The following is a 27,988-nucleotide window of genomic DNA, read 5'->3' on the forward strand; positions in this document are numbered from 1 at the left end:
GACATGTATCTCTTTTGTAATTTGTGATATACACTGGAGTTGTAACTCATTACTTTCCTTGCTTTACTGCTCATCTGATATGAGGTTGAGGTGTAATTCTGTTGTTGCAGGGGTTAAGATGGGAGGAATTAAAGTCTTGAGTGTCTTGACTCAGGATATTTAGTTTTATAGTTTATTTGAAAGGGATTGTTTCAAGTGGTCAACAGATGAAAATGAGAGGTTGGAGCTAGAGTTGGCCCGTAAGACGGTTTTCCATCCATTTGCCTTTAGGATTGTATTCATATTTGATGTTTAGGGTGCCTTTTAGCTTTTTGCAAAGTTCAGGCATGACACTAGGAATGAGAAATGTCATCTTCTTTTAATCCTGCATTATCTAATAATGTACCCTCTATAATGTATCTGCTCAGTATAGTATGTCACCAGCATGGCATGTAATTGCACATGAAAATGCGTTGGGCTATAAAAGGACAGAAGCTCATGAAGGAGAGCTGTGTCACTTTGCAGACTGAGGATTAGCCAATTGACTTTGGAGAAAGCTCAGCAGTGGTAGTGACACTGGTCAGCGAGGGGAATCCGTCTCTATGGGAAAAGAGCATTAGAAGTGGGAGGTATCGGAAATGTCAAAAGAAGAAGAAGAAAATGGGAATTCTCACAGGGAGAGTGTTAGATGTATAGAAAAATGTCTTGATCTTAGAGAGACGGCAACCTATATATGGTGACAGTAATGTAGAGAGAGAACTGTAAATGATAAGGTAAGAGCAATCCTTACACAGTGGATGCGGCTGACATAAATGAGAGGACAGATGGGAAGTGGGCTGTTGGTATGAAAACCTAAAGTCAGAGCTAGACAGATTGATGCTTCGTAGGAAATCCTTACAACCACCAATAGGAGGAAAAATAACAAATGTGAGAAAGTGGAATGAAAGGGAAAGTGGAAGAGAGGTGGTGGTGGTGGTGGTGGTGGTGGTGCTTTGCAAAGTGCATTTCCTGACACTGAGTCTGTGAAAACCTCTTAACAGGCTCCATTATGTAAGATGGTCTTGTCCATTGTCCTGAGTGGATAGTTCTGATCCTAGCAAACCTAATCTTTGCTGCACTTACACAGCTTCATTTGCTTCAGCTCAAGTTATTGAGCTGAAGTACTGTACTTAGCATGATTAAGACATTTTACTGGAATTCCCTTGTGTTTGTAGTCGTTTTTCCATTTATGCATAAGGTCCATTACATCTTGCTAATCACCACAAATGAGTGTTTCAGTATTAACCCCTGTCATGTGCAATGTGTTTAAGCCTGGACAAAAATGCATTTTATTGCTCAATTTTGGCATTGCTTTGAAATAAGATTTTTTGTTGGCTGCATATCTCTCTCTCTCTCTCTCTCACACACACACATGTACACGTCAAACGTTATATTTTCGAGCCCTTCTCTGTCACAGACTGAAAAAACACAAGGTCTACTTGTTTGCTTACCACAAATCATAATTAGGTGAAGGATGGCCTATGTTGAGAGTCTTGATTCTCCGATTACTCAGATTCTCTTCATTTTGCTAACTGGTTATCACGGTTTTCTTCTCTTTATGCAGTTCCAGACCCTCCTCTGATTGACCTGTCCCACAGCAGAGTCTATAATGAGGCCTCAATCTGCTGGAGGCTGTCTGATGATCATCTGCCAACAGATCACCACGTGGTTGAGTACCGCAGGTGGGCGCAAACACACAAAGAAATAACAGCAAGATCAACAGACAAGCTATTGACTTTGATTTTCTTTTTTCTCCAGACTCAGTGGCCCAGGTCACTCCCCATCCCAGGAGGACGGTGAGGACAGTGGGGTCTGGAGGGCTACAGACAGGGTGTATGGACCCAGCGCTGTGGTGTGTGACCTGGAGCCTGACAGCCTGTACTCCTTCAGGGTGCGAAGCTGCAGGAACTCCATGTTCAGCCCCTACAGCCCTGAAGTCACCTTCCACTCACCACCTGCACCTGGTAAGCTGGGGATGTGGTGAAGTTTTCCATATAGTTGACAATTTGTTGCATATAATCAATACAATCTATGTCATTGCTGATGCCAAGTGCAATGTTAATTATGCACGGGATTAGGCTCCTGACTGTCGAAGAACCAGCCCCTGTTATTGGGCCTCTTTTGGCCAAGGCAACGGCTAAGCTCTTCTGTCCCTTTTTACTTCCCTGAGCACGTGTGAGTGTTTAGCGTTTAGCACTGGGCTTGATTTTAGGAAGATTATCAGATGGCAGATGCTTCACTGTTTTTTTTTTTTTTTAAATTTTGAATTGTCTTGTCGCCAGCATGCAGGAGGTAATGAAGCACAATGGTGTTTTAGTTTATCACCATGGTAATGGCTTTTGTTTCAGATGGCTGAAACCAATATAGCTTTTGTCTGTGTGTGGGGGTGGAGGCAATGTGACAGCTTGGACGAAGAAACCCGCAGTCGCATCTGTTGCTGGCATTTTAAGCTTGCCTGACAGACGCAAGGTGGAATTCATTAAAAACGATCATCATCCCCAACCATCTGCTGAACTTGAATTTGAATCATATTTTCCCAGTAGGGGACTGTATCACTTTGGTTTTTATTCTGCCTAGCAATCATCCCATTCTCTTCGTTTAGACTGCCTGTACACATACCTGTCTACTCTAGGTGTAAAAGTCCTTGCTGAGGTGTTTTCTGTAGCAGTGTCACTTCCCAGAAATCACTACACGTTTTCACCTTCCACGGCAGAGGCCTGCATCTGTTGCACACATGCATCCATGACATGTCGATCTCTGATCTGATATGGCTTTGTTTTGATTTGTGTCCTTGTCATTTGTGTTGTGATTGGTGCTTTCACATTCCTGTGCTCCCTGGTTCGTGTAAGACTGAGCGACCGGATTCACTGTGCATCAGTAATGAGGTGGAATTTCAGGCCAGGATGACAAAACATGCGCGCATGCACTCACATGCACGCACCCCGTTACTCATGATGAATATGAGGGGGACACAGTTGAGATTTAGACAACAAAGGGCTTCTTCAGAAATCCCCGCACTTAAAATGATGTCCTTGTTTTCGGGCCCCCTGGCTACAGAACGCCCAGATATCAATGACTTACTGTTAAAAGATCCCTTCAATAAATATCAAGGTCTAGTTAACTGCATGTGAAATTTAATATATATTTGCTTTGGGACTAATTCAGTGCTGCATCAACTGTTTGCCACCATTTTTTTGTATTTTCATTGAATGACTGGTAACATCATTTTACAGTACCAAGCAAATGTCACAGGTTGTTTTGCAACATGGATGTAGGTATTTTCATATTAAAGATGAACTGATTCCGAATATAAGACGAATAAGATCAGCTGATCTGGTTTTTGATGACACAACCGGTGTCAGTGAGCAAAAATAATCAAGTCCAAATTTCATCATTATAGAAGCTTGTATGTGCCAAAAATGCATAAAAATAAGCCAGTTTACAGATGTCTCTGACATGGCACTAGGATTCCAGTCCAGCCGGACAGGATGGCTGTCAGTATCAGTGCATCCCTACTACATAACTGCACATAAAGCTGCAGCATTGGTGGCTGTTCACCCTTTAGGCAGGCTTATACTATTATCATTATCATGCCCTAGTTAGTATAAGGACTTCCCTAGATGCATGCAAATGAACCGGTCTTCCCCAGTGTAGACCTCATATTGCATAGGATGGTTGAGTGAACAGGCATAATCATGTCAGCCTTCATGTATGGTGGATTATGGTAATTGTGGCCTTTGGGCAATAAACTATTTATAGAATGTGTTTAATTGCATCCAGATGAGAAATATAAATGGCAGCTACACATAAGAAATGAGGATTGAGTGTCATTGCGCTGTTATTCTTCATAGTGTGATGATAATGGCAAGTAGGTCTTTGTGTGGCTTTTTAAGATTGTGCTATAGCGCCCTCATGTGTCAGCCTTGGGCTCCTACTCTTTCCTACCCAAACTGAAAACACAGGGAATAAACTGTGTGTGTGTCTGTGTGTGTTCAACAAAATCACTTCTCCTGAACTTAATCTGTTTTTCTCCTCTTCTGAATTCTTTCTCTTGCTGTCCCCTCCTCTACCACTGTCTTCCCTGTCCACCTTTCCCCCCCATCTCTTCACATCCAGCTTTTGGTTTCCTGTTCAGTGATAAGTGTGGCTTCAGTACGGAGCGACTCATTCTAAACAAGCGACGGGACACCGTGGAGAGCGTAGCAGGCATGGGCTTCCTCCTTGCAGCAGAACGTGTGCAGACGGGCAGCTATATTGGACTAGACTACATAATTGGGGACACGGGCATCTCTCAGGGAAGGTATGCCAAGAACAGACAAAGAAGCTGTGTCCAGCAGCATGCTTTATTTGCTAAATAACAAACTACTGTTGCAAAGTGATTAATTATACGATTTCTTTGAAAGGAAAACAGGAATGAGCTGTACGCACGTTAGTCATTTATAGTTAAATCTAGGGGAAAATGACAAAACACAAGGAACACACAATGTGCTCATTAAGGTGGTAGGACTATTAAATTGTCATTTCTGTACGATTCTTATCAGGCTCCATTCAGAAAGAGCGAGATTCACTAATTATTTAGGAGAATTTTACACCAAGGATATCGGAGGACACTTTAGAAAATAAGTGTTTCAGTAGGCAATGAATGGGTCATTATTATAATTTCCAGTAAAACCTGGTGTAAAGAATGGAATTGCTCTGCTTGTTTTGCAGACACTACTGGGCCTTCAAGGTGGAGCCATACTCCTACATGGTTAAAGTTGGTGTGGCCTCTGACTCGAAGCTGCTTGAATGGTTTCACAATCCTAGAGATACCAGCAGCCCCAGGTAAATCCAAGCACATGTCTATAACACATGATTATCATTTACAGTTTGTCCATAATGAACAGACATTTTCAGCAACTCGAACCAAAATGTACAAAGTCTTTTTTTTTTTTTTTTTTTCCCCAACCTTAACATACCTGACCACACACAGACACACACAATCTCATTACAGCGATAAGTGTTTGAGTCACACCTAATCCTGTGATGTAAGAGAACCAGCATAAACTGGTTAAGAGCTTACTCGCAGACAAAGCCTGCCTCACTGGACCGGCTCATGTAAAAGCATGTTTAGGAACACATTCCTTATGCAAATACATTTTAAGTATATGGTAAAATGGTGAAAAACATCAGGCAGCATTTAACCATTCATTAGAAAGGCTGAGTATGCATTTTTCCCTCGTAAGAAAATGCCAGAAAAAGCATGCTCTTGTGAAATGGTTAACATGACTGTAGCAGAGACTGTAGCTCTCAAATTTTACAGTAGAGATTAAATGATCAATCAATTAGTTAACTGACAGAAAACAAATAGGTATATAATTGATTCATTGTGCAGAATTCACAGTTTCAAACATCTTAAAATGTGAATATTTGTTCAGTTTTCTTTGTCTTTCTTTGATTGTACATTGACTGTATTTGTGTGTTTTGGCCTGTTGGTCAGACACAACCAGTTATTTGAAAACATCATCTTAGGCATTTGGAAAATGTGATGGGCTTTTTTCTCTATTTTTCTGTTATTTAATTGACGAAGCAGTTGAGGAAATAATCAGCAGACAAACTGATAATGAAAATAATCACTTGTTGTAGCCTTAACGAACGATGTTAGCCAGAACTCATTCTTTACACACTTGGAAATGAAATGGGGCAGATTATCACTCTTTCTGTTTTACACATGATTATGACTCTTGCTTTGCCATAACTTTAAAAACGTTTGCCCATTTATCCCCCTCGTCTCCTCCTCCATTCACCAGGTACGACCATGATAGTGGCCATGACAGCGGTAGCGAAGACACATGCTATGAGCTTTCCCAGCCCTTCACCCTCCTCACCCTGGGCATGGGCAAACTCTTCATCCCCAAGACCTCCTCATCTTCCTCTGTTTCCACAGCAAACGCATCGTCCGGTGACCCTAGTAATCGCATGCTTCCCATGCCACAGCGCTTGGGGGTATGCCTTGATTATGATGCATGCCGGGTGTATTTCTACGATGCCGACACCATGAGGTGCCTTTATGAGAGGCAGGTGGATTGTTCAGGAACAATGTATCCAGCCTTCGGCCTCATGGGCAGCGGCAAGGTTCAACTGGAAGAGTTCATCACTGCAAAGAGACTGACCTTCTGAGGAGGGATGGAGTATGATGATGCATTAGGACCTGAATCTATTTAATCTTTGGCATGTTCGAGGAAGAGCAGGTTTTATTGACAGGGTGATGGAGTACAATCCCAAACCATTTTTCCGAAGGTTAGATGAGGCAGATGTGGTCAGGGCCTTTGGTCTGAAATGTGAAAATTGGATCTCTGCCATAGACTGGCCTATTTAGACTTGGCATGTATAATGTATGACCGGCACATACAATGATGACACTGAATATCAGTATAAATGTGAAAGGTCTTCTCTACATACCAAAGTCTCTGTTAACTGTATTTGACCTGTTTTTAGTTGCCAGCTATGATCAGCTGTTAATGTGGTGGAATTGGCTGTAAAGTTAGTCTGCAGCCACTTTAAATTTTTGTTTTAATATGAAACGCCTTCGAGCTTACACTTGCGCTTCCTTTTTTGCCAGGTTTATGTTTATAGATAATTTTGCGTCCGTTAAGTAATGGGTGATCTTTGTTTCTTTGGCTCTTTTCTGTAACTGTTTGTCTAACCGTAGCAGCATAGGTTTAGATGTAATCTTAGTGGACCTGAAAGAGCCTTGTAGCTACTTTGAAGCTAGTGCCTTTGTGCCTTTTCTTTTCTTTAGAAAATGGGTCACTTAGTTTGCTCTAGCAAGCAGATATCGGTGTCATTGCACAAGCATTATGGAAATGATTATCAGCATAAATACTGTATGTGAGTTTTTACTGTAGGCATAGTTTGATCACAGACACTGGTGTAAAAGTTATAACAGTTAATGGTACTCATTCTAACTTGTCGTTTACCTATTTACTCTTTGTCACAAAAAAAAAAACACTACTTTTTCTCCTTTATCACAGTTATGTTCAGCTGTTTTTTGCACAATATGATGAATGAAGCCTCGCACATGATAACCTTTACAATCATCACATTTATCACTACCTAGTTGGCGTCATTGGGGTAATGGTTTTGTTTCACATTGACTGTTACACGCTCAAAAGCGTTCACCCTTACTAACGAACATGAATCCTGGAGCAATTACTTGGATTTAAAAGCCTCTCACTGTTTGCACTCTCACATCTGTTGCACTGAATGTGACTTTCACCATCATAGAAGTAGCAGGTACCAGAATGTTGTGTACTTGTAGTCAACATCATCTTGACAGTTGCAAAGTCATTTAATAATAGCCAAAGCTTGTTGGTTCTGGTGCTGACTTAAGCAACACACATCTTTGTGGCCTCACAGCCTTTAAACAGTTAAAAAAAAAAAAAAAAATAAACAACAAAAAAAAAAAACCCACCACAGTAATTCAGGTTTTTACAAAGTGCTATCACAAAACACATTGTTCTGTACCTTTGCTACCAAGATCACAGTTTACTTGCAGTGCAGACACATGACGTGTAGCATATTAGCATCTTGCTGGTGAGTTTGGCTATCGGGCACCTAAGTGGTTGATTGGCTTTGATTAAAGCAGCTCAGATATTTAAGTCTAAGAGAGCACACAGGACAGACAGTTCGCTGGGCAAACACACTTGGTTTTTGTATAGACTTATATTGTATATGTGCCTGCACATGGGTTTGTTTGTACATTCATGTATATTTTGATTTCTGGAGGGTTAGGGTAACTGGTGTGTCTGTGTGTTTTCTCAGGTTTCTGGCCCTGACTGGGGCCCAATGCTACCTACCTCTATCTGTCAGGCCTGGAAAACCTTAACTACTGTACCTTTCCCCACAGAAACAAGTTTAGTTTAATTTGCAGCATTTGTCCATAACAGTTCAATATATCCGCCTTCTCTTTAAATGTCAAATAATAAGCTGATCTTTCAAAATGTTTGATTTTAACTTCCATGTACATATTAAACCAGATTATATTATTTTTAGTGAAATAAAGTACATCTTAAATGTTCATGTTATTAGTTGGTGTTTGCTTGTGGACTTGAAAGACATGTGCATCATTATTGATGGAAATTACAGTTACCCTGTTCAGCTGACTTTGTCAAGGGAGTGTGAAATGGTACTAACAACCTTTTCTTCCTCTTTTTTTTGTGGTGTTGGTTCAATTAGTCAGTTTAAAGGTTTCGGTTATAGCATATGGAGCACATAAGGGGTTTTTGTTTTGGCTTGAAAACACTTAATAAATTCATGTTCTTACATTTAGCTGGACAGAAATGTATCAAAAAGAAATATTAGATTTCTGTGACTGTGCATATTTTGTCTTGCATGTGTTGCTGTCTATTATTTTCACTCCGGTCTTCACAGACCTGAACAGTGATTCCTGTATTTTAAAACTGACTGTTTCAATGTCTCTAAAACATGTCTGTGCATTTATAAATTGGCAGAGCAGGTTCACAGGTTTTTATTTCCATCACAGAATGTATTCATGATAAATACAGAACAAATGGCTGAATGTGTTTTTAAGGTGGTTTCCTTCTATTGGTTTGTCACAGCACAGTCGTATGTAGTTACAGAAACCTGTGAAAAGGCTCGTAATCTCAACTGCTTTTCAGTAATGAATTTAGAACCAAATATTTTGCTGGCTGTCAATCTAATTCCAAGCTAGCACTTTAAAAAAAAAATCTGTAGCATGTCAGCAAGAGTTTGGCTGTGCAGGTGTGTATAATAAATGTGTGTGCAATATTTAACAGGCTGTAGAACAGAAGAGAAAAGTTTAGACGGACATAAGCCTGTCGAGACAATTTGCACTGTTAATAGTTTATAGTTTTACCTTGTGGTTTTAAATGCGCTTTTCCTTGATACAAAGTGAATTTTAAACACTACCTGACTTGGAGTATCACTCAAACTCTAAATTAGTGACAGTGCATTTGTCTGTTTGTGTTTCCTCCAGAGGATTTGAATGTGGTGTGTAAATGGTGGATTTCTGTATGTGTAGTATGTAAAGATGTGGAAATACCGTTGTTTGCTCTGATTCCTGGAAATGCTACACTTTATAATTTACTGTGTGGGGATTTCATCAAATAAAACTAGTGTGTTTTTAAATCTATTTTGTCTCTTTAGTAATGTTCAGATATTTGTCCCCCATTATTCCTTGCAGATTGCTTATATTTTATAAAAGCTGTTTTGCATGCAATACACATTTGAGATCATTGCATCACTTGCTAAAGTTTAATTTCTTAAATAGTTCATCTTCTTAGGTATGTTTAGGATGTTTGTCTTGTAATAGTTCTTACAGTGGGATATTTGCTTCCTAGAGTACATCACACATATAAGAAAACATTGACAGATGAGAGGGACAGAATAGAGCTGTCTTTACATGGTATGTTCAAGAAAGAAAATACATCAAATTATGAGCATATTCCTTTGCAAGATCTTGTTGCTATTGCTACTATCTGCTATATGCAGACTTGCGACTCTTCTCCACAGCCCAATTCAATTCCCTCAGGTACAATTTTTTGCATTTACATATTTAATTTAATTTTGTAATCTTTTGCCTCCATACTTTTTTATCTCACTACGCTTCATTTTTACAATGTGTATGGCTGGCATTTAGTATTTAGTAGCCTTTACCTCGGCAACAGATGTGGCCCCCGCAGAGCGCTGATCTCAACATCATGGAGTCAGTCTGGGATTACAGAGAGCGACAGAAAACACCTAGACAGCCTAAAATCAGAGAACAAATGTGGCAGGTTCTACCTGCGAGGTACCTTGAAAAACTATTTGCAAGTGAACAGATGTTGTAAAGACAAAGGTTGGTCACAGCACTTTGTATTGTTAATTTACAAATAAAAACCAACATGGCATTATTTTTTAAAAGCATCCTCACTTACTTGTGGTGCCTAAAGCTAAGTATGTATATATACAGTATTCTATTTTTATTCTATCTTATCTTATATGCAAAATATAAACCCATGTGTTAAAATACAAAAGAGAAACACATTGCCTAACTGCAGTTTGAATCCTAAATATTTAGTGGGCTAAATATTAGAGGGGTCGATTTTAATGAGGATGGGCATAACCAATGTATTGAATTGTCCAACCATCCACCTGCTGAAGGATGCTGAGCTGTGGGAAGAGGAGGAGGAAGAGGAGGAGGAGTGGGAGGAGGAGGAGGAGGAGGAAGAGGAGGAGGAGGAGGGACGTCACGTTCGGGGCCTGTCGTTGCAACGCGGAAGAGACGAAGGAGGAAAAGAGGCTCCACGTCACTGAGGTGTAACATCGGCGTCAGTGCCACACAAGGTGCTACCTCAGTACGGTTTCAATACCATTGTGCAATTACAGAAATCCTCATGTAGGCAGTAATAACACGTATGACCACAGAGCGAAGAGACATCCGGCTGTTTCCTGCACTGAGCGGCCTCGGCACAGACACTGGGAATCCGCTGAAGGTAACGTACGTTGTGTTGGACGCTTGTGTGTGTTTGTCCGCTGCCTGATAGCCAAACCCCGGCTGGAGCTCAGCCACGGGACCGCGTTTCCTCTGGACACCGGTGACCTTTGCAGAAAACGATATAGTGCATTTTACTGATCTAATGTCGTAGATACTATTAGAGCCAGGGTTTTACTCGCAGTGACTTGAGTGTCAGTGTATTGACACAGCTAGCTTGTCTGGATTTAAGCTCCGCAGGCTTCACAGCGTTGTTTCGGTTTGACAGTTGTTGGGGTCCCGCCGCTTCCTGCTGCTGCTGCTGCTGCTGGTTACATGGATGTTCATCTCCACATCTCATCTAATGCAAACTGTATTATCTGATAACCACCTACACGGAATAAAAAACCAACCGAGATACTGTAAGCACACAGTGACAACATGCTAAGGCCCATTCATTGTTGTGATTTTGATGTTGTAGACACACTGTAAAACGTGCAGCAACCCCCCCAGTGACTATCATGACAAGGTGCCACTATATCAGCAACAGCTATACATGCAATACAAATATGTAAAAACATGCAACGTGCAAACATCAATGCCGGAAAAGCAGGAAAGCAGTTAAGGTAGTCGGGAAAAAAGCCAAATATTCTTTCTTTCCAGTCAGAATAGTTGCACCTGTGCTGCTGCTGCTGTGTATATGCTCAGTGTCAACATCTGGAGTTCAGGGAAGTCCCAAAATTAATATTTGTTATCATTAGAAATTGTTTAAACATGAATGTGATTAAATCATAAACAGTGGATATTGAACAGAAATGCCTCATGTTTGACAAATTGTTTGATTGTAATTAAAATATTCTAGAATTAGTGTATTAATAATGCATTCACCCCATAAATGACGACATATTTCTCTCTCTGACATGATAGTACAATGGCTGCTTTTAACAATAAAAAGTATCAGTTGATATGATAATGTACTGATATTATTGATCCTGGCCTTACTGATTTTACACCTAAAGATGAGGATTAACTGCCTCTGGGCAAAAATTTTCTACTTGCTAAATCACTTTTTTAAGCAAAAATGCCACAAAATTCACTGGTACCAGCTTCTCAGATATTAGTTCCCTGGTTTTCTGTGATAGTGACTCAAACATTGGGAGTTTTGTCTGCCGGTCAAACAAAACCAGGCCATTTGAATATGTTAACTTGGGCATCAGGGGATGATTATGGGCATACTTAACTACTAAACACTCACCTGATTAGTAAAGGAAATAACTGACAGACCAAGTGATAACGAAAGTAACTGTTGGGTGCGACCTTACAGCTCTCCTGTGATTGAATAATAACACCATGCCCAAGGTTTTTTCTGTGTTAATGACTTGACTCTGCCCAGTTGGAAACTCAGCCTTGCATCTGGTGTGTCTAGGCTCAGGCTTGGAGACCAAAGATTTATAACAAACCCATTTTTTGGCCATATGCGCCCTGCAAATATTCCCTCCCTCTTCCATTCATTTTCGGTGAACTCCACATGTGTGTGGTCAGCCAGTAGAATCGCAGATGTGCAGTGTTTGCAGATGGAGAAGTCATTATTCGGTTTAGTACAATATTCTATGATCATGGTGATCAATATTTATCTGTTAGCCCCACCATGACATCATGCCATATTCCTTTTAAAACCTACATCAGTTCAATACTATGACTTGTAGCCTGCTATGACTTTAGCCTCTGATTACTAATGTCAGCCTCACCTCATAAGAATATTTGTGTGAATGTTTTGGATCTTGTATTTCCAGTTGGCTCTTCTGTTGTCTTTTTGCTTTGTTGCTTGCTTCTCCTATTTGCAGCGTATGTCTCTGTGCCATGCATGTGTTGTCAAATTGGCAAATGATTTTCTCAGTTTGCTTGAGTTTGTTTTAATTTCCAGCATGCTTTCTGAATATGACACACAGGGGGTGTTGTCAAAGTGCTTGCTTGTGTTTTGCTTGTGTTTTGTCTATTTGCATACGTTTTTCTTATGTGGCGGTATATTGAGCTCTCAGTCACCATAGTTTCCGTTGTTAAAGACTTGTAGTCTGAATAAGAAAAGGTTTCCTCAGTGGCCCAAAACTAGATGGTTTTCATGTGTTTAGGATCGCAATGTTTCTGTTGAGCCAGATGTTAGAGATTACATTTGTCATTTGAGTCCCTGGTTAAGAAGGCAACCTCTTGCTCAAGATAGCGTGCTGTTTGTTGTTAAGGTCATGCCTGCCATGAGGGAAAAATATCTTGAATACATTTTATCCAATGAACACACAAACAGACAAGGCACATGAGCGAGGTCATATGCCAATGTAACACCAATGAAGTAATAATCAACCTGGGAATCTGCTTATTGTAATATGTAGAATATGTTTTCCCATTGCAAAAGAGTCTTCTGATGAGGCCGTATCTGTCACCAAGAGGCATATTGTTTTCAGCTTCCAGTCCACACTAAGCAGTAGCCTACAGTGTTGCCTTAAATGTCTTTCATTACCTGTAGTAGAAGACTATGGTTAGTGTTTTCTGTTGTGAAAAAGATCCCATTATAAACCTGCTGTATAGGAAACACCCTGTTATTCACACCCCATACACGCCTTGTTTTCTTCCAAACTGACAGATAATCACGTGAGAGTGTAAAATTGCACTGAGATTGGAGTTTGGACCCATACATTAGCCTTCTGATATACTACTCTATATAAATATTGTAGGCTCAGGCATTAGTGTGTGTTGATAAGACAATGCGAACGCCACAGTAGTGGAGGAATAAAAGACTTCAAGCTAAGCTGGTTTATTTGGCATATGGTGTGATCATTAGGAGCATGGCAGGGGGCTCCCCTGAACTCCTACAGCTATTAATTTCAAAGCAGTGCATTACCAACATGCCTTGTGTTTTTTATGTTATGAGAATATCCATTAATGTCTTGTTTTTGAAACTGAAAAATGGTGCTACAGCCGAGCACAATAACACAGCACTATTCTTCTGTCATTTAAGGAAAGTCTTACAAGGTATTGAACAGACCACAGACTTTTTTTGCAGAGAAAGATCAATGAGCAGCTGTATCTTTGCAGCTGTTAAGAATAACAATAACGGTATAAAAACAACTCTTTTTAGGTTGTTATACAGCCAAAACCTGTTGGAGCGTTTCTGATGCTCCAGGGCCTTTACACCAGTGTGACACTGATTGTCATTGTGTTTGTTTTCCAATCAATATTAGTAGCATTTGGCTCATTCTGAATGAGGATGGTGGCTCAAAAATGAAACGACTGCAGGATTCAGAAAATGAAGCACTCTAGAAACCAGCAGGTGTCTGTAAAGCTCAGAAATCTTAGTCTAGTCTAATCTGAATGATCTTAATTTGTTTCAATCGGGTTTCTAAATCTACATTCAAATGATAGTCAGTCACACTCGAAGAAAATCAAACTGTGTTTGCTCTGCACTGTTATTCAATACAGCTGCAGTATCACTAGCTGCAGTATAGAGCAAAGGGAAGAGGAACTGAAATGAGGTAGAGTTTTGCTTCTCTAACAAAGGTAATCTTACTTATTTTGCATTGGCTGAGCAGAGAGGAAGTAAGCACCTGCTGCAGTGCTACTTTTTCTTTTGTTATTTGTGGAAACGTAAGTCTGGACAGAGTTCATGTGACGTAGTCTGTGCTTTATAGCTTGGTGATTTAACGTATATTATGCTGGTGGGAAGTGTTCCAGTGACATAGTTGCATTGGGTCTCTATGTACAGTACCATAATGCCAGATACAGTTGTATGTATGTCCATTAACAGTTGGCCAGTTAATGCGAGCGTATTTCTTTTGACTCAGAAGGCCTGACAGCTCGAAGCCATTCCTTAAAAGAGTTTTCTTATAACTGCTGATGGATAAGGTAAACAAAAGAGGTGTTCTCAATCTGTTTTAATCTCTCTTGAAGTAGTTGGAGGATATTTGCCACATCTTAATGAGCTAGGGTCAGAGTTTCATGACCTGGTCAAATGGCTCTGTGGCAGTGTGAAAACTAAATGTTACTGAACTGCAGGCTCAACTGAAAAGGAAATCTTATATGTGTTTCAAAGTGTTTGAGAAAGCTGCTAACCTGCAGCTTGAAGTGGTCCAGGACAGACAGAGCAAAGTAAAGCAGCATTTTGCTACGTGTGTGCATGTCATCTCTTTGTTTGCTATGTCATTGCTGTAAATGTTATTGGCCTCCTCTGTCTTTGCCAATATTTATGTACCTTGTATTACACTGAGGTAACTTGGTATGAAAATACGAACTACATCACTGTTTATTTAGAACTTGATCAAATTTACTTTCAAGGAGGTGACACTCTCATAAGCCACTTCAGTAAAGGGTGTTAATGTAAGCTTATTACACAAAGATTGAAAGCAAACACACTTCAGTGGCTCTGAAAGACGCAGCTTCTTCAACATTACGAGGGGCCACACAGTCACTGTTAGATTCACTAACTGCAGAAAACAATGAAAACGTGAGTATTTATGCAAATGAATGTCTCCCCTTTTAATCTATGACTTAACATGTGGTACTTTGGTCAGCTCACCAATCAGTGAGACATTAACCCTGCTTTCAGAGTGTTTATTAAGAGGCTTGCGAACAGTCAGATTTCATATATTTAATGACTGCAACCCAAATCTGCTGTCTGACGCCCTACACCGTCAAAGACTGATGGTACAGGTGAGAGGGTAGATATGTTGATAACAAGCACCGTACAGTACTTACTGCATAACTGTACTGTATGGTCCACCACAGACATTTCATGTTCTTTCACTCCCTGTCTCTGTGTCTCTCTTGTTCTCCCTCTGGGTCGGTTCTGTTTCTCCATGATTTAGCTGTCAGATAAATGTTAATTGTAAGATGTGACCTGTTAAAGAGAAGTCAACCCTGCAGGTTTCATACCTGCAGTAATCACATGCATGCACAGACTTTATATGAGAGCTATACTGTACTAGAATATACGATCTCTGGGGCATAGGCTGTGTGCGCCTGATTAAATTTTGTGTTTTGGTACAGATCATACTGTACACCCTATAGACTCATCATAAAACTGTAATGTCTCTATTTTAGTGGAGGGTCAGATTGCAGGGAGGTTTAAGAGTTTAAAATACTAGTTGAATATGAAAATAATTCAGTTTCTCTTTCTGTGACCTCTCACATCATTAATAGCATTAGTCCTATCTTTATTCTTATCATGTATGAATGTACCAGAACCAGAACTGTGCCTCTTTACTATGCTGGGTATTTCCCGATTTGATAACCACTTTATATGGAAAAAATTGTAAATGAGTTTATGTTTTGGCTTTATACATTTTTTGGAAGTTGTATTTTGAAATGCTTTCATTATACAAAGTTCACAGGGAGACAGTGTACCAGCAACAGGGTAAACAGCACTGTCTATGTTTACAAATGCATATCTCAGAACATCGCAGTTTTCAGCCGAAGCATTTTTTCATTTTCAGTGTTTTTTGTCACTGGAAACTTTTATATCTTTGAGTTTTGACTGGCCAGAGAAAACAAGACACTTGAAGTGTTCACCTTGGACTCTTAGAACTATTTTCAATATTTTTTGACAATTCAAAGGCTAAACAATTACTCGATTAAACATTTAATATGTAACACAAGATAGAGGTTTCAATGTAATGAAGTCTATAACCTGATGATAATAATATTGCAGATTTTCCTTTGGCTATATTTTAACAGTGAAGCTGGTTTGATTCCCAGTAAAGGTGTTTTTTGTGTTTGTTTGTTCCCTCAGAGTTCCCCACTGCCTCCGCCTCTAAATGGGTGAATCCGGCTCACGCCGTTCCACACTTGTGTCCCGCCTGCCAATCTTCCGCCGTAGCAGCAGTAAGAGGCAGGAGTCTCTCCCCTCCTCTCCTTCTTCAGGCGGAGTGGGAAATGGCGTCCACACTTCTTCGCCCTCCAGCACTAACTCCAGCTCTGGCAGTACTGGGAAACGCCGGAGTCTTTTCCGTACTCCATCTCTTAGTTTCACAGCTAAACGGAACAGTGAGCCCCGTGTCCAGCCGATCAACCTAAACCTCACACCTCCACTGACACAGGGCACTGACGCAAATGGAAATAACCAGCAGACGATAACATCGTCAGTGTCAACAGGGTTCAGTGATGGTGGTGGTCGCCCCAAGTCACGACACTCATTTGGGTTCGGTAGCCACAGGCAAAAGAAAATCACACGTTCTCAGACCGAGGATTTTGACAAAGCGTCCTCTTCATCTTCCACAGCCAATCGAAACGTGTTTATAAACTGCATCAGTGGCTCAGGGGCCAATGAGGGTGACGACTCCGGGTTCCTCGATGATTACAGCGGCGGCAGTAATAACAAACGATCATCACGTCAGAAGAAGCAGCTGCTGCCCAAATCTTTCTCAGCTCACCACCGCTTCTCCCGAACCTCCGATCACCACAGACCTCCGGAGGTGAATCTGGAACCTCCAAGCTCCACCGATCCTTCCATCACTCCAGGGGCAGGAGGGCTCACCCCGGGGTCATGGCCAGGCGAATTGGTTGGTGCCGGTGGTGAGAGCTCACTCCAGTCCCCAATGATATCAGAGGACCGAACCACAGCCATCACCCCTTCAGAGTTCGTCCCCATCACGGAGGATTCTGTATCCGAGGTCGATGCTCTGCCAGCTCCCAGCCCCGCATCTGGTTTAGCCCCTGGACCTGTCTCCGTGCCTGGGCCGGCTGCTGACACAGCTCCGCCTGACCCTCCACCTGCTCCAGAGAACTTCAGCGTGGCTGTCTCCACCTCCCAGGTAGTGTGCCCTCTTTTACACTCTTTACTCTGTCTTTCTGAATCATCTAAGGTGCTTTAGAAAAACAAATCGGTTAATCAGTATAGACACAATATATTTCAAATTAAGAAGTTAATTTTAGTCATAGTGCAACAAGTTTCATAATAGAAATGCAACATTTAAGAAGCATACTAAGTTATCCAAACAATCAGTCTTTCTGCTTGTACACAAACAAACAAACAGGAATTGATTTGTGAAAAGATTGCATTGTTTTTCCTTCAGGGATAGAAAAAGAAACAACCACAGGTGCCTTTGGATTTCAAGAACAAAACCCCTTTAAGGAGGAATATTTATGACTGCTGTGTGGAATCTGTGAAATGTAGCATAAAAATTGAGCACTGGGCATGAAAAGTCCTTTTATTGAAAGAGCAAAGGCATGAAAAAGAAAACCTACATATGTCTGCAAACTGCCCTCCACATTTCACACCTTTATGCTCCCAACTTTTCCTCCTTCAAAGAATTTATTTTATTTTATTTCCTAGTAGAGGTAAAGCTCCAGAAAAGAAAATAATTTACCCAGTATAGTAGTTGCAAAGACAAAGCTCTTTACTTAGGCCATTGAAGAGCAAATACAGCATGACTGCGCTATCTAAACACACACGTTGCTGCTTGAGGTCACAAATTTCCACCTGCTAAAGAAAGTGGGTTCTCTTGTCTTAAAACTGTTAGCTTTTTGATTCATTTGGGGAATGTTTTGTTCTAACACTTACTCAATAAAATCCTCTCCTCAGGTTTTTTTCACCCCGGCTCAGTCCAGCGCTGAGAAACCCTTACTCCCTGACACCAGCACAGCCAACAACACGGACTATGAGACTGCCGTGTCCCTCTCAGAGCCAGAGACAGCTGTTCCCTGCCCACCCCTGCAAGAACAATCACTGGAAGAGAGGAAGGAGAGGGAGGAGGAGAGAGAGGAAGCGAGGGAAGAAGTGTCAGCAGAGGAGAGGAAGGAGTTGCCGGAGGAGAGGAAGGCAGGTTACCTCACAGAGACCACAAGTGAGAGCGAGGCATGTGTGGTACGCAGCGAGGGCTGTCACTCAAACCCAGAGCAATCGGAAAGGAGGGCGAGAAACACGCGCTCTGTGCAAGAAAGAGGAAGCTTCTGCGGCTGCCACGAACCCAGGTCATCTCACTTGAGGAAACCACATGCAGGTATGAAACTCATGCAAACACTAACAGATAAATCACAGATTTACATGCAAAAGCCACAACCAGTGCCACACTCATACCCACACTCATAGTGTACAGTGGGAGTGACAAAACCAGGATGATCTTGCATAATAACTGAGACACGCAGCCACAGACAGACACAAACATGGCTTTCATACTTGTTTGACGTTCTTTGGCGATGAGGGTTGCTTGAAATTCTTGACCAGGTATGTTTTCTCAAAGGCAGCACAAGTATTGACTTCTTGCTGTGCGGTGATGTGCATGCAGGCAGAGCAGTTAAGTTCACTCTACATGTCGCCTGTTGCTCACTAGTAGTAGTAGACACTACATCATACAGTTTCTTTGTTGACTATGTATATGATTTTTATTCTATTCTCTCTATAGCTTTACTTGCTCACTTAGAAAGGAATAACATGAGCACATTTACCATAATAATGAATCACATTTTGTGATTCAGAGAGGAACAGAGGACATGTTGTTTTTTTTCCGGAGGTTAGCAGTATATCTAAGGTATATAAAGACATATTTAAAGTAATAAATGTATCAGATAATGAAAGGAAAAACACTGTATAGCTGTCTTACTGTAGGCCTGTACAACATTTAAGGCAACAGGTCAATTTTGGGTGATGTACATTCTTAAGTACACAGTCAATATTATCATCAAAACGTTCACAATGATCTCTACCAACGTGAGTTTGGAGGAAAACATTGATCAGGTGGTTGAAGTGATGCCATGCTCTTGCTCCTTCAGTTGTGTTTGTTTTCATTACTTCCTTATGCACGACTGAATGAACAAGTCTTTGAGTGTTCATTACCAAGCCACTCACAGACGTCCCCCTCAGGAAACTGCTGCAAACTAGTTAAATGAGAATCAAAGTATTATTATAGTCATGTCTCACTCAGCTTGATGATTGAAAACTACTACATGTACAGCATACAACCTAGAATTTTCTCCAACTTCCAAACTCTTTAATTATTCATAGTGTTGATAAAAGTTTCAAACGTTTCCAAACATAATAAATATTACAATTTTACAGCTTCAGAATGTTTTGAAACTCTTACAGCTGCCACTCCTTCCAGCAGACTTCTGACTCAGGCAGTTAAATTGAAAAAAATACCCCCAGTCTAATAAATCAGTGCCAGTTATGGGTTAACAGTAGTGAAACAGTGTGTTTCATACTGAAAATTTGTTCCTTAGCCAAGGATTATTTGTTACCACCCTCCAAACTTCTGCTTCAGTTGCCGTGACATACTGAAGAGGAGTTAGTTTTTTAGCCAAGGCTTATTCAGTAACAAAATAATTCTCCCTAAATCTGCAGCCTATTTCTATGTTTTCTAACAGTTTTTGTTTCCTTATGTCAGACTCTGAACAGACACTGAAAAACTTTGGCTTAGTTTATTACCTTGTAAGAAAAAGAGATAAATAATTCCAACTCATATGTAGTGTTGTCAAGTTACAGTTTCACTAGAATTCACCAACCGTGTAATTAGGAATTAGGAGTTTTAGTTACTGCAACTGATTGAAATACGTATTTTCTATAATGAAATATCACTTTATTAAGGCTTTGCTTGCAGTTGAAACTGTGGAGGCATTTCTAAGAGATGTGGAAACTATTGACTACCATCATCCCTCAAAATACTGTAAATCAAAGTATTCAACAAAAGCATAAATACTGCTGTAGGAAGTATAGGAGGAGTAGGAGTTATCATTGACAGGTTATTATTTTTATATTAGAATCTCTGGAAAAACTGTAAATGTGACTGATATAACTGCATAATGCCTGCTGTTGTGTATTTTTAAAGTTGGCATGATTACAGTTTCATCTGCCAGCAAACACTTACTACAGTATTAATGGCTTATTGTGGGATTGTGAACACACACACACACACACACACACACACACACACACACACACACACACACACAAACACACACACTCGTTATGTTGCAATACATGCCTGCAGGAAAGTAGCTGAATATTAATTATACTTGGTGAATTCCTAGCTTCCAGACAATGGAAACCACAGACTTTATAGGCTACAGTGATAACAGGCTTGTCTGTTGGACTCCACAACAACATGATTTTACCATATTCATTTTAACAAACAGTGTCACAGGCCTCTGGTGTGCAAAGCCAAAACTACAAATATCCAAGCTAATTTTTTATAGATTGATTTTACAAGAACAAAGGCAAGAAAGAAGACAGGCACATATACATAGGGGGAACTAAGTTTGTGTGAGTGTGTGTCTTAGAGAGGAAGTGGTTGGCATGGCATGGCGATTTTTAAAAATGTTTGATGGCCTGTCAGCCAGTGAGAGGACATGGTATTGTGTGTCTGTTTTTACAGCTATCTGTTAGTGGATCAAAATAGGACAATTATAGTAAGCCTCTGTTTGTCTGATGAAGACTTCCGTCCCTGAAATCATTCTCCATTTAGTTTTATTGCTACACATCAGGCTGAGAGTTACTAAACTGTTAAAACTTAAATTCATTCTTTCTCTTTGTCTATCTGGCTTCCGTGCCTTTCCTTATTTCTTTCTGTCCTCCAGCCTCTCTGTGTAGCAGTGTCAGTCCCTATCATGAGGTGATGCGGATGGAAAGGCGTTTGCGCTCATCGTCTGAGGGTGCAGGTGGGCCTCGTATCCATGGAAACCACAGAGATGCCCCGGGCATGGAGGGATGTGGTCTGCTCAAACACAGAAACAACTCCTCATCATCAAAACTGGGGAGTCTGGTAGGTCTTGAGCTGTGTGTGTGTGTGTGTGTGTGTGTGTGTGTGTGTGTGTGTGTGTGTGTGTGTGTGTGTGTGTGTGTGTGTGTGTGTGTGTGTGTTCAAGAGAAACCACAAACACACACACGCATTTAGTGTGACTAATTAGCTTAGTATGTGCCACTTCCTCTATACCTTTATGTGGACAAAATCTTTTCAAACACACAGGGCATGTTTGTTTCTTTGTGTGTGTAAGCATGTGTCTGTGCTATACTTCATACAGTATGTATGCATACATGTGTCTTTTGTATCAAGGTGAAAAGATACGTTGCTTTTTTGTACAATGTTAGCTTTGCAGACATTCATAGCGCCCTGAATATTTAAGAAAACATAATCTGACACCAGAACTCTTGCATGAAATATCGCTCAAACCACACTGTTAATTTGATTAACTCTTGATCATAAAGTTACCCTTAAAAGAAGCCTTTAAAATTGTACACACATGGTACTAAACAGTGTGCGCTATAAGCTGAAGTGTGGAGCAGAATGGTGGGAAAAAAAGAAATGTAGCCTCTTCAGTCTTACAATCACTCTCACATACATAGCACATGGGAAGAGTGGAGAATAAGTAGCTGCAGATGAGGCATTGTGTAAAATCACACACAGATATTTAATATGTCCAAAAACCTGAAAAGAGACACCATCGTCTTTTAGCAGTTTAAATGGGTTGCTGTTTACTCACACATACAACTCTCTATATCCAGGACGAGGATAATAGTTTCCCTCATAGAAAAACTCGCCACTTGATGGCCATTGCATCACCACAGGAAGAGCCCTGCTTTTAAAGGGGATGAAAAGAGCGGATTTAATTGAGCTCAAGTGTAGCCAGCTGCTAATGCACTCCCTTATTATATACTGTATGATAAGGGATCTTTCCTAATCTAACCCAAGTACCCAAGTGTGCTGGTACGCCACAAGCCTCTGGCCATGAAAATACCATGAGTGCATTACAGTGCTGCATTCTCAAAAATGTGTCTTTATTTTTCCACTCACTTTGATTAATTGGCTGAAATTTAGGATCCTGATATCTCTTAAACTCATTTTTAGACGTACAAGTTTTTTAATGGAATGTAAAGAGTGAGAAATGTGATATACAGTGCTAACAAAGTGACACCTCAAGTCTTCCTGTTTGACTCAGCACAGATACAGGTACTCTGAAGTTCAAGATAAGCATAACAATCTTTAAATAAGTAAGACTGTATTTGTGATCACAATGAATTTGAAAAGTCATGAAACATGAAAAGTCATGAAAGTTGATTTTGTACCTTGAAAAAGAAGCAGGCGAATCATACTGTCGTTCAATCGCCTTTATATTAAACCTGTACGATTAATACATCGACTTACGGAGGTAAGCGTCCAACATGCTGCAGGGCAGAGGGCGAACCTGGCTCACACACACACACCTGAGGTACTCTTCCTCGCTCCTTGAAAACTCATGAACATGTCAACTCTGTATCAACAGCGTCCCCTAGCGGGTGCGTGGCTACTTTACCTGTATGCTCAACACATTAACACATTTTAATGCTTTCCCATTACAACAGTTGGTTTCTTACATTTGAAGCTATTAAAGGCAAAGCTTTTAAATGAAAGTACAAGTACAGTGCAAGTGTGTATGGATTAAGCACTCTGAAAAACTTCTCCAGTGATGTGTAGGAATTTTAGCATTATATCCTGGGTGCTAACTCAGGCTGTCTAACAAACATTGCACCTGTCTTTGTTAATGCATGCTGTAGCTCTCTTGGTTCTGGGGATAGTCTATAGCTACTATTGTGTATGGGCTGGTTTTTTTTTTTACAACACACACGAGGTAGCTCAGTGGGAGGAAAGCTGGTTTGAGTCAATCCCATTTGTTTTATCGTGGACTATAGGCTATTACTGAGAGATTAAAAAGGGCAAGGATGCACACAGCTCGTTCCTATGTACTTTAGTCACTGCACATGCTTCAGGACATACGCTTGACCGAACGTAGAATAAACTCTTCCTTTCCTGCGCCGGGCCTACGCAGAACCCTGCAGGGGTCTGAGTCATGGAGGAAAGGAAGCAGCCTTGGAGTGTATTTTAAATTATGTGCCTACACTCTTTTAGCTTCATAGAAGTTTTTGGTTGGCAGAAGGCACTTGTAGCACGTGCAATCCCACAGTATGCACACCTTTACATCATTTACGTGAACACATAAGTAAAGCTATTGAGGGTAAGGAAAAAGGAATAGAATGGTCTGCTCCTTCTTTATGTATATGCACTGTGGCTGACTGTGGTGTCTATGTGTGAAGGAGGCTGGTGTGGCAGGGCACCGTTACAGCCTTGAAAATAATTATAAAGCAATTAAAGAATTGGTTTGCAGAGACAAATGGCTAATTTGTTGAAATTCACAGAGAGAAACTTCGACGTACCTCTGTGAAGTGAATCAAGGCTGTGTTTGCTTGAGCTGTTTGGAGCTCTCATCCCCGTTGTTATTGTTAAAATATCCCTTTGGGAGGCTGTGAGACATTTATTTTACCAGCATAATCTGCGTTGCTTGTTCATAAGTTTCTCAGTGACAGCTGAGGCTGACAGTGATTACATTCAACACCAGCGGACAAAAAAGAATTACTTAAGATGTTCTTGAGAAATTCTCTCTTATCTCAGAGACAAGCTGAACTACTTAGACTGTGCGTTTTTGTTTGTAGTTTGACTGACATACATGGCAGAATAGTTCAACTGCAATCCACTTTACTTTGACTGTGGTAGTTATGCATATCAACAGTTGCTTGGCAGCTAGCTTGCTACACAGTGTTGTAATTCAGAGAGCCTCTTGTTTTCATATCCTCCAGTCTGAGTGATTCCTTGTAAAGGCTAGATATCATAAGTGACACTTGTATTAATCAAACAGCTGATAAGGCTTCACTTCCTCTCCCAGACAGAATTCGTAATAACCACAACCTGACAGTTGGGTTTTTGAATGTAAAACAATGAGGATTTTTGCAAATGTGAGTATTGACCGCTCACTTTGCCAACATATATCATGTAAGAGCAGTAAAATATTATACACATTTCAAAATCTTATAATTTTCTCTGAGGCTTAGTTTCCGAATGCAAACTGGTGATCTGTTTATTTGTCAGAAGGATTACTCAAATAATAATGAAACAGGAGGAATGGGGCATGGGCCAGCGGAGAGCCCATTAACTTTTGAGGCAGATCTGGATCATTTACTATGAGTTTTAATTTTTTTCTCTGAAGTCTGGTGTAGTTTGACATTGGCCTTTGCGGAAGTCTGTGTTCTCTGAGTGCCCTTCTGGTTACTATTAGCGCAGGTGGCTAGATGAGCAGAACACGCTGTAAAATAAACAGCACTAGCAATATTATTATTATGTTGTAAAATATTCATGTAAGACCAGAGAATACAGGATAAATGCAGTGTTATGCAGTAAATCGCGCCATTACAGTGATTTACAACCATCTTTGTGTCTGTGCATATTCTTATAAAGCGTAATCGTCATGCTGCATTTACATATTTGTATATTACAAGTAATAATAGTAATAAAATGTAAGATATAGACTTCATATTAACTAAATTTGTTAAAACATTGAACAGTTTAGAGGCTAATAAAATAGTAAATGTATCTGGGAAGAATGGAGTTGATAGTCAATTAGGGGCTCATTAGCTATCAGAGAGGAACAAGTGTCTGCAGAACTCATACCCTCCAGGAATGGGATCGACTGCCTCTGCTATAGAAACAAGGTTTAAGAATGTTTCTTTTAATTCACTGAAACTCCTTTTCACCCACAGCTATGTGGCTAAAGGATTCAAAGATTATCCTTAATATCTTTTAGGTTATGTTGGTTCATTCCAGGAGTTGTAAATTTTTTCTTTGTCTTATTTTGAAATAACTATCGAACTCATAAGCTGGCTAGGTAGCTGATGAAACTTAAATGAAATTCTTCTGGTAAATTTAAGGCTCTGTTCTGTTAGTGCTCGAGACTATTACAGAGATTTGAAATGTACTGCTACATACCAACTTTCCTTCTTTTCTTACCTTCTTCTAGTAGATTTTGAGAGTACTCATTGCAGGAAAGACACAGATGTAACTAATGACAAATAACAAATGATGATGTGTCCCCATGAAAGTGCTTACAGGCTGTGTTTTACGCCAAGCATTTACTGGCATTGTGTGGCAAAAAGCAGGCAGGACAGCAAATAGTGTGGGTGTGTTATTAATTACATATGTATTTAATCTTTGATAAATCCTTTTCATGTCAAGACTACATATTGCACAAGCAGGAAATGTAGATATCTCACTCTAAGTTAGGACTGTAGACACATGTTCTGCCTCAGCAGCTTCAGTTATTCTCATAAAGTTGTCGACCTTTCAATATGTGAGAGGACTCCTGTGCAAGAATATACATATTTGAGGTACATGCACCTCAAATATGTATATATATAAATAATATTTGTCATTTAAAATGACATTGCTTGTTGAATATTAAAAGGATGTTTGCTTTGCTCTGGGATAAGTGATTATTCTGTATTGATAAGAATAGACAGTGGTTAAAAAGAATAACAAATGTTAGGCTATGTAAGTGCCACATCTTGGCTAAAAATCACTTTCTTTTCATTCAGCAAACAGTTTTCTGATTTGACTGGACATTCAATCACTTATTCCCTCAGGCACATCGTAAATACAAGTGAAGTGTCTGCTCAAACACAATGAAAGTCATTTGTTAGTCCATATATTTTCCATTGCTTGAGGCCATAATACCTGGCTGCACAGCTAAATCCCTCTCTCTTGATCTTAATGCATTTACCACCCTCAAGCACAGAACAAATGTAATTTTCATAGACTGTATATGTGATTTTCATGGCATGAACAGAAACCAGTGGCTTTTAATGGACAGAAAGAACCTCTTGCTTCCCTTCTATCCCTGTTTTGGATATCTTTCTGCTTGGCAGTTAAGAGATGGAGCCATCTTTAAATGAGACCTGAATCTGATATTATCTCTATTAACTCAAGGATTATACTCACTCAAATCACACAAGCGAGGTAAAAAGGTGACATCTCTGCGTTGTAAAATCATATGAACACATTTCTGTGGTTAGAGGGGCACATTAAAATGGGTAATTTAGCTTCAAATGAAGTCTGTGAGCAGTAGTATCACACGGTATGGGTCTTCATTTCTTTTCCAATACCTTTTAGCTATTAGCTTTAACGCCTGAAATGGGATCTTGTGTTCAATTCCATTACTCTGAAATACATTCTGTTTTTTTCTGATGTTTACGACACCGAGCAGCTGATGAAACAGTGGAAAAAACAGCAATGTAATGTTATATGTTCATATACAGACCACAGTGGCTTCACATAGGTGTGGCCTTAAAGAACACAGGTATAACTGTTTGGATATTCTCCTCTCCCTCTCTCTCACACACAGTTCTCAGGCATGACACTAAGCATTGAGGCTCTTGTTCTCAGATGGGAGGAGATCGATACAGAGTGTGGCTGTGAGCTTCTTTATGTCCAAACAACAGTGATGAAAGCTGAACAGGGCTTGTTATTGGATTTTTTGATCCATCTGCATCTGCAGATATTGCATGAGACTGGCGCATATTATTTTCTGGCTCTTGATATTTCAATTCATGGTTTTCATTTTTCTGTGCACAAAAGTTCAGGCAAGATCTTTAAACCAATATTAAGAGTTGTGAAAGCCAATAGAAAGCATCACCCTCTTATTTTCACGTTGAACAAGGTTGTTTCAGGTAATAAAGTTTATTCAGAACCAATTCAAAGTACTTTTCAAAGTAAATAATTCGTTTTCTTTCTTCTTTTTTTTTGGCCTTGTGGGGTTATCAGACTGATGAGACTTGCTGCCTGTACCTGTACAATTCAGTACTACTGGTATTTGTTTTAGGTATTATAGTATAGTATTAATTGTAAAGAAACCTGCTGATGGTGAGCACATGCTTGCAGTGAAGCTCATGTTGGCTGTTGAGAGTTACCACCCTTTATTCTTGTAACTTTTTTTTCTGCAGTGGATTTTCCTTTTATGACCATCAGGTGGCAGCCTTGACTTTTGAAATGCAAGGGAAAATGGGAACATGTTATCAGTTATTTCTAAAATATAAAGACTTCTCAAGAAATAGTAAACCTTTAATGTTTGTGGGAATACTGTTGATAATTCAGGGCCAAGCAGGATGGATGAAGGTTTGTAAAACAGATTTTCATGTCTTTCTTGAATTATTATTATTGATTTTGGAGGACATTGTCACTGATATCAGAGTTTATTTAAACAGCTATTTTAAAGTCTGTTATGAGAGAAAATTTACTACACACACACAAACACACACACACACACACACACACACACTGTCTTTTTTGTTGTCAGCACAGTCATTAAGTCAACTTGGTACTCAGTACTGAAACCTAAATATGATTTTGTGGTATTTGCATATAATTCATTTTGGTTTTCTTTTACTTTAAATGTAGTTCGTTTATCTTTGATTATAAGGTTTCCTGAAAATACGATCTCCTATTTAGTATGTAGTTATTTATTTATTTAATTTTACTGTAATCTAGAATTGATATCGTTTTATTGTATGTTATGTTTACTTTTAGAAAACTTTATGTTGAAATTTATTATTTGTCCTGTACAATAGTGTAGTGTAATTTGACTTATAGCCTTAAATGAAAAAGTTAAACAATACTTAGGGTGTTCCTGCAAATTATATTTTCTGATCTATCTTTTTGTCTT

General features: G+C 39.9%; 2 protein-coding genes across 6 annotated transcripts in view; both read left to right on the forward strand.

Moving 5' to 3' along the window:
* trim36 (tripartite motif containing 36) overlaps positions 1-9,172 on the forward strand; it is a 30,709-nt gene extending 21,537 nt beyond the window's left edge. For all 5 annotated transcript variants that reach the window (XM_087170649.1, XM_023394976.2, XM_023394977.2 and 2 more), the window contains 5 exons: positions 1,583-1,700; positions 1,777-1,982; positions 4,135-4,318; positions 4,729-4,842; positions 5,808-9,172. In XM_087170649.1, the coding sequence (XP_087026775.1) occupies positions 1,583-1,700; positions 1,777-1,982; positions 4,135-4,318; positions 4,729-4,842; positions 5,808-6,177 (992 nt within the window). In that variant the 3' untranslated portion in view covers positions 6,178-9,172. The remainder of the gene's footprint in view (positions 1-1,582; positions 1,701-1,776; positions 1,983-4,134; positions 4,319-4,728; positions 4,843-5,807) is intronic.
* Positions 9,173-10,310: 1,138 nt separating this feature from the next.
* Positions 10,311-27,988, forward strand: part of ccser1 (coiled-coil serine-rich protein 1) — a 117,188-nt gene continuing 99,510 nt past the window's right edge. Inside the window, exons 1-4 of the mRNA XM_023395012.2 lie at positions 10,311-10,514; positions 16,269-17,289; positions 18,060-18,477; positions 21,047-21,231. Coding sequence (XP_023250780.1) covers positions 16,294-17,289; positions 18,060-18,477; positions 21,047-21,231 — 1,599 coding nt within the window. The 5' untranslated portion in view covers positions 10,311-10,514; positions 16,269-16,293. The remainder of the gene's footprint in view (positions 10,515-16,268; positions 17,290-18,059; positions 18,478-21,046; positions 21,232-27,988) is intronic.

This window comes from Seriola lalandi, unplaced genomic scaffold, assembly GCF_002814215.2.
Source record: "Seriola lalandi dorsalis isolate HSWRI2012SDOR001 ecotype SW California unplaced genomic scaffold, Sedor1 jcf7180002054955, whole genome shotgun sequence".
Lineage (NCBI taxonomy): Eukaryota > Metazoa > Chordata > Actinopteri > Carangiformes > Carangidae > Seriola > Seriola lalandi.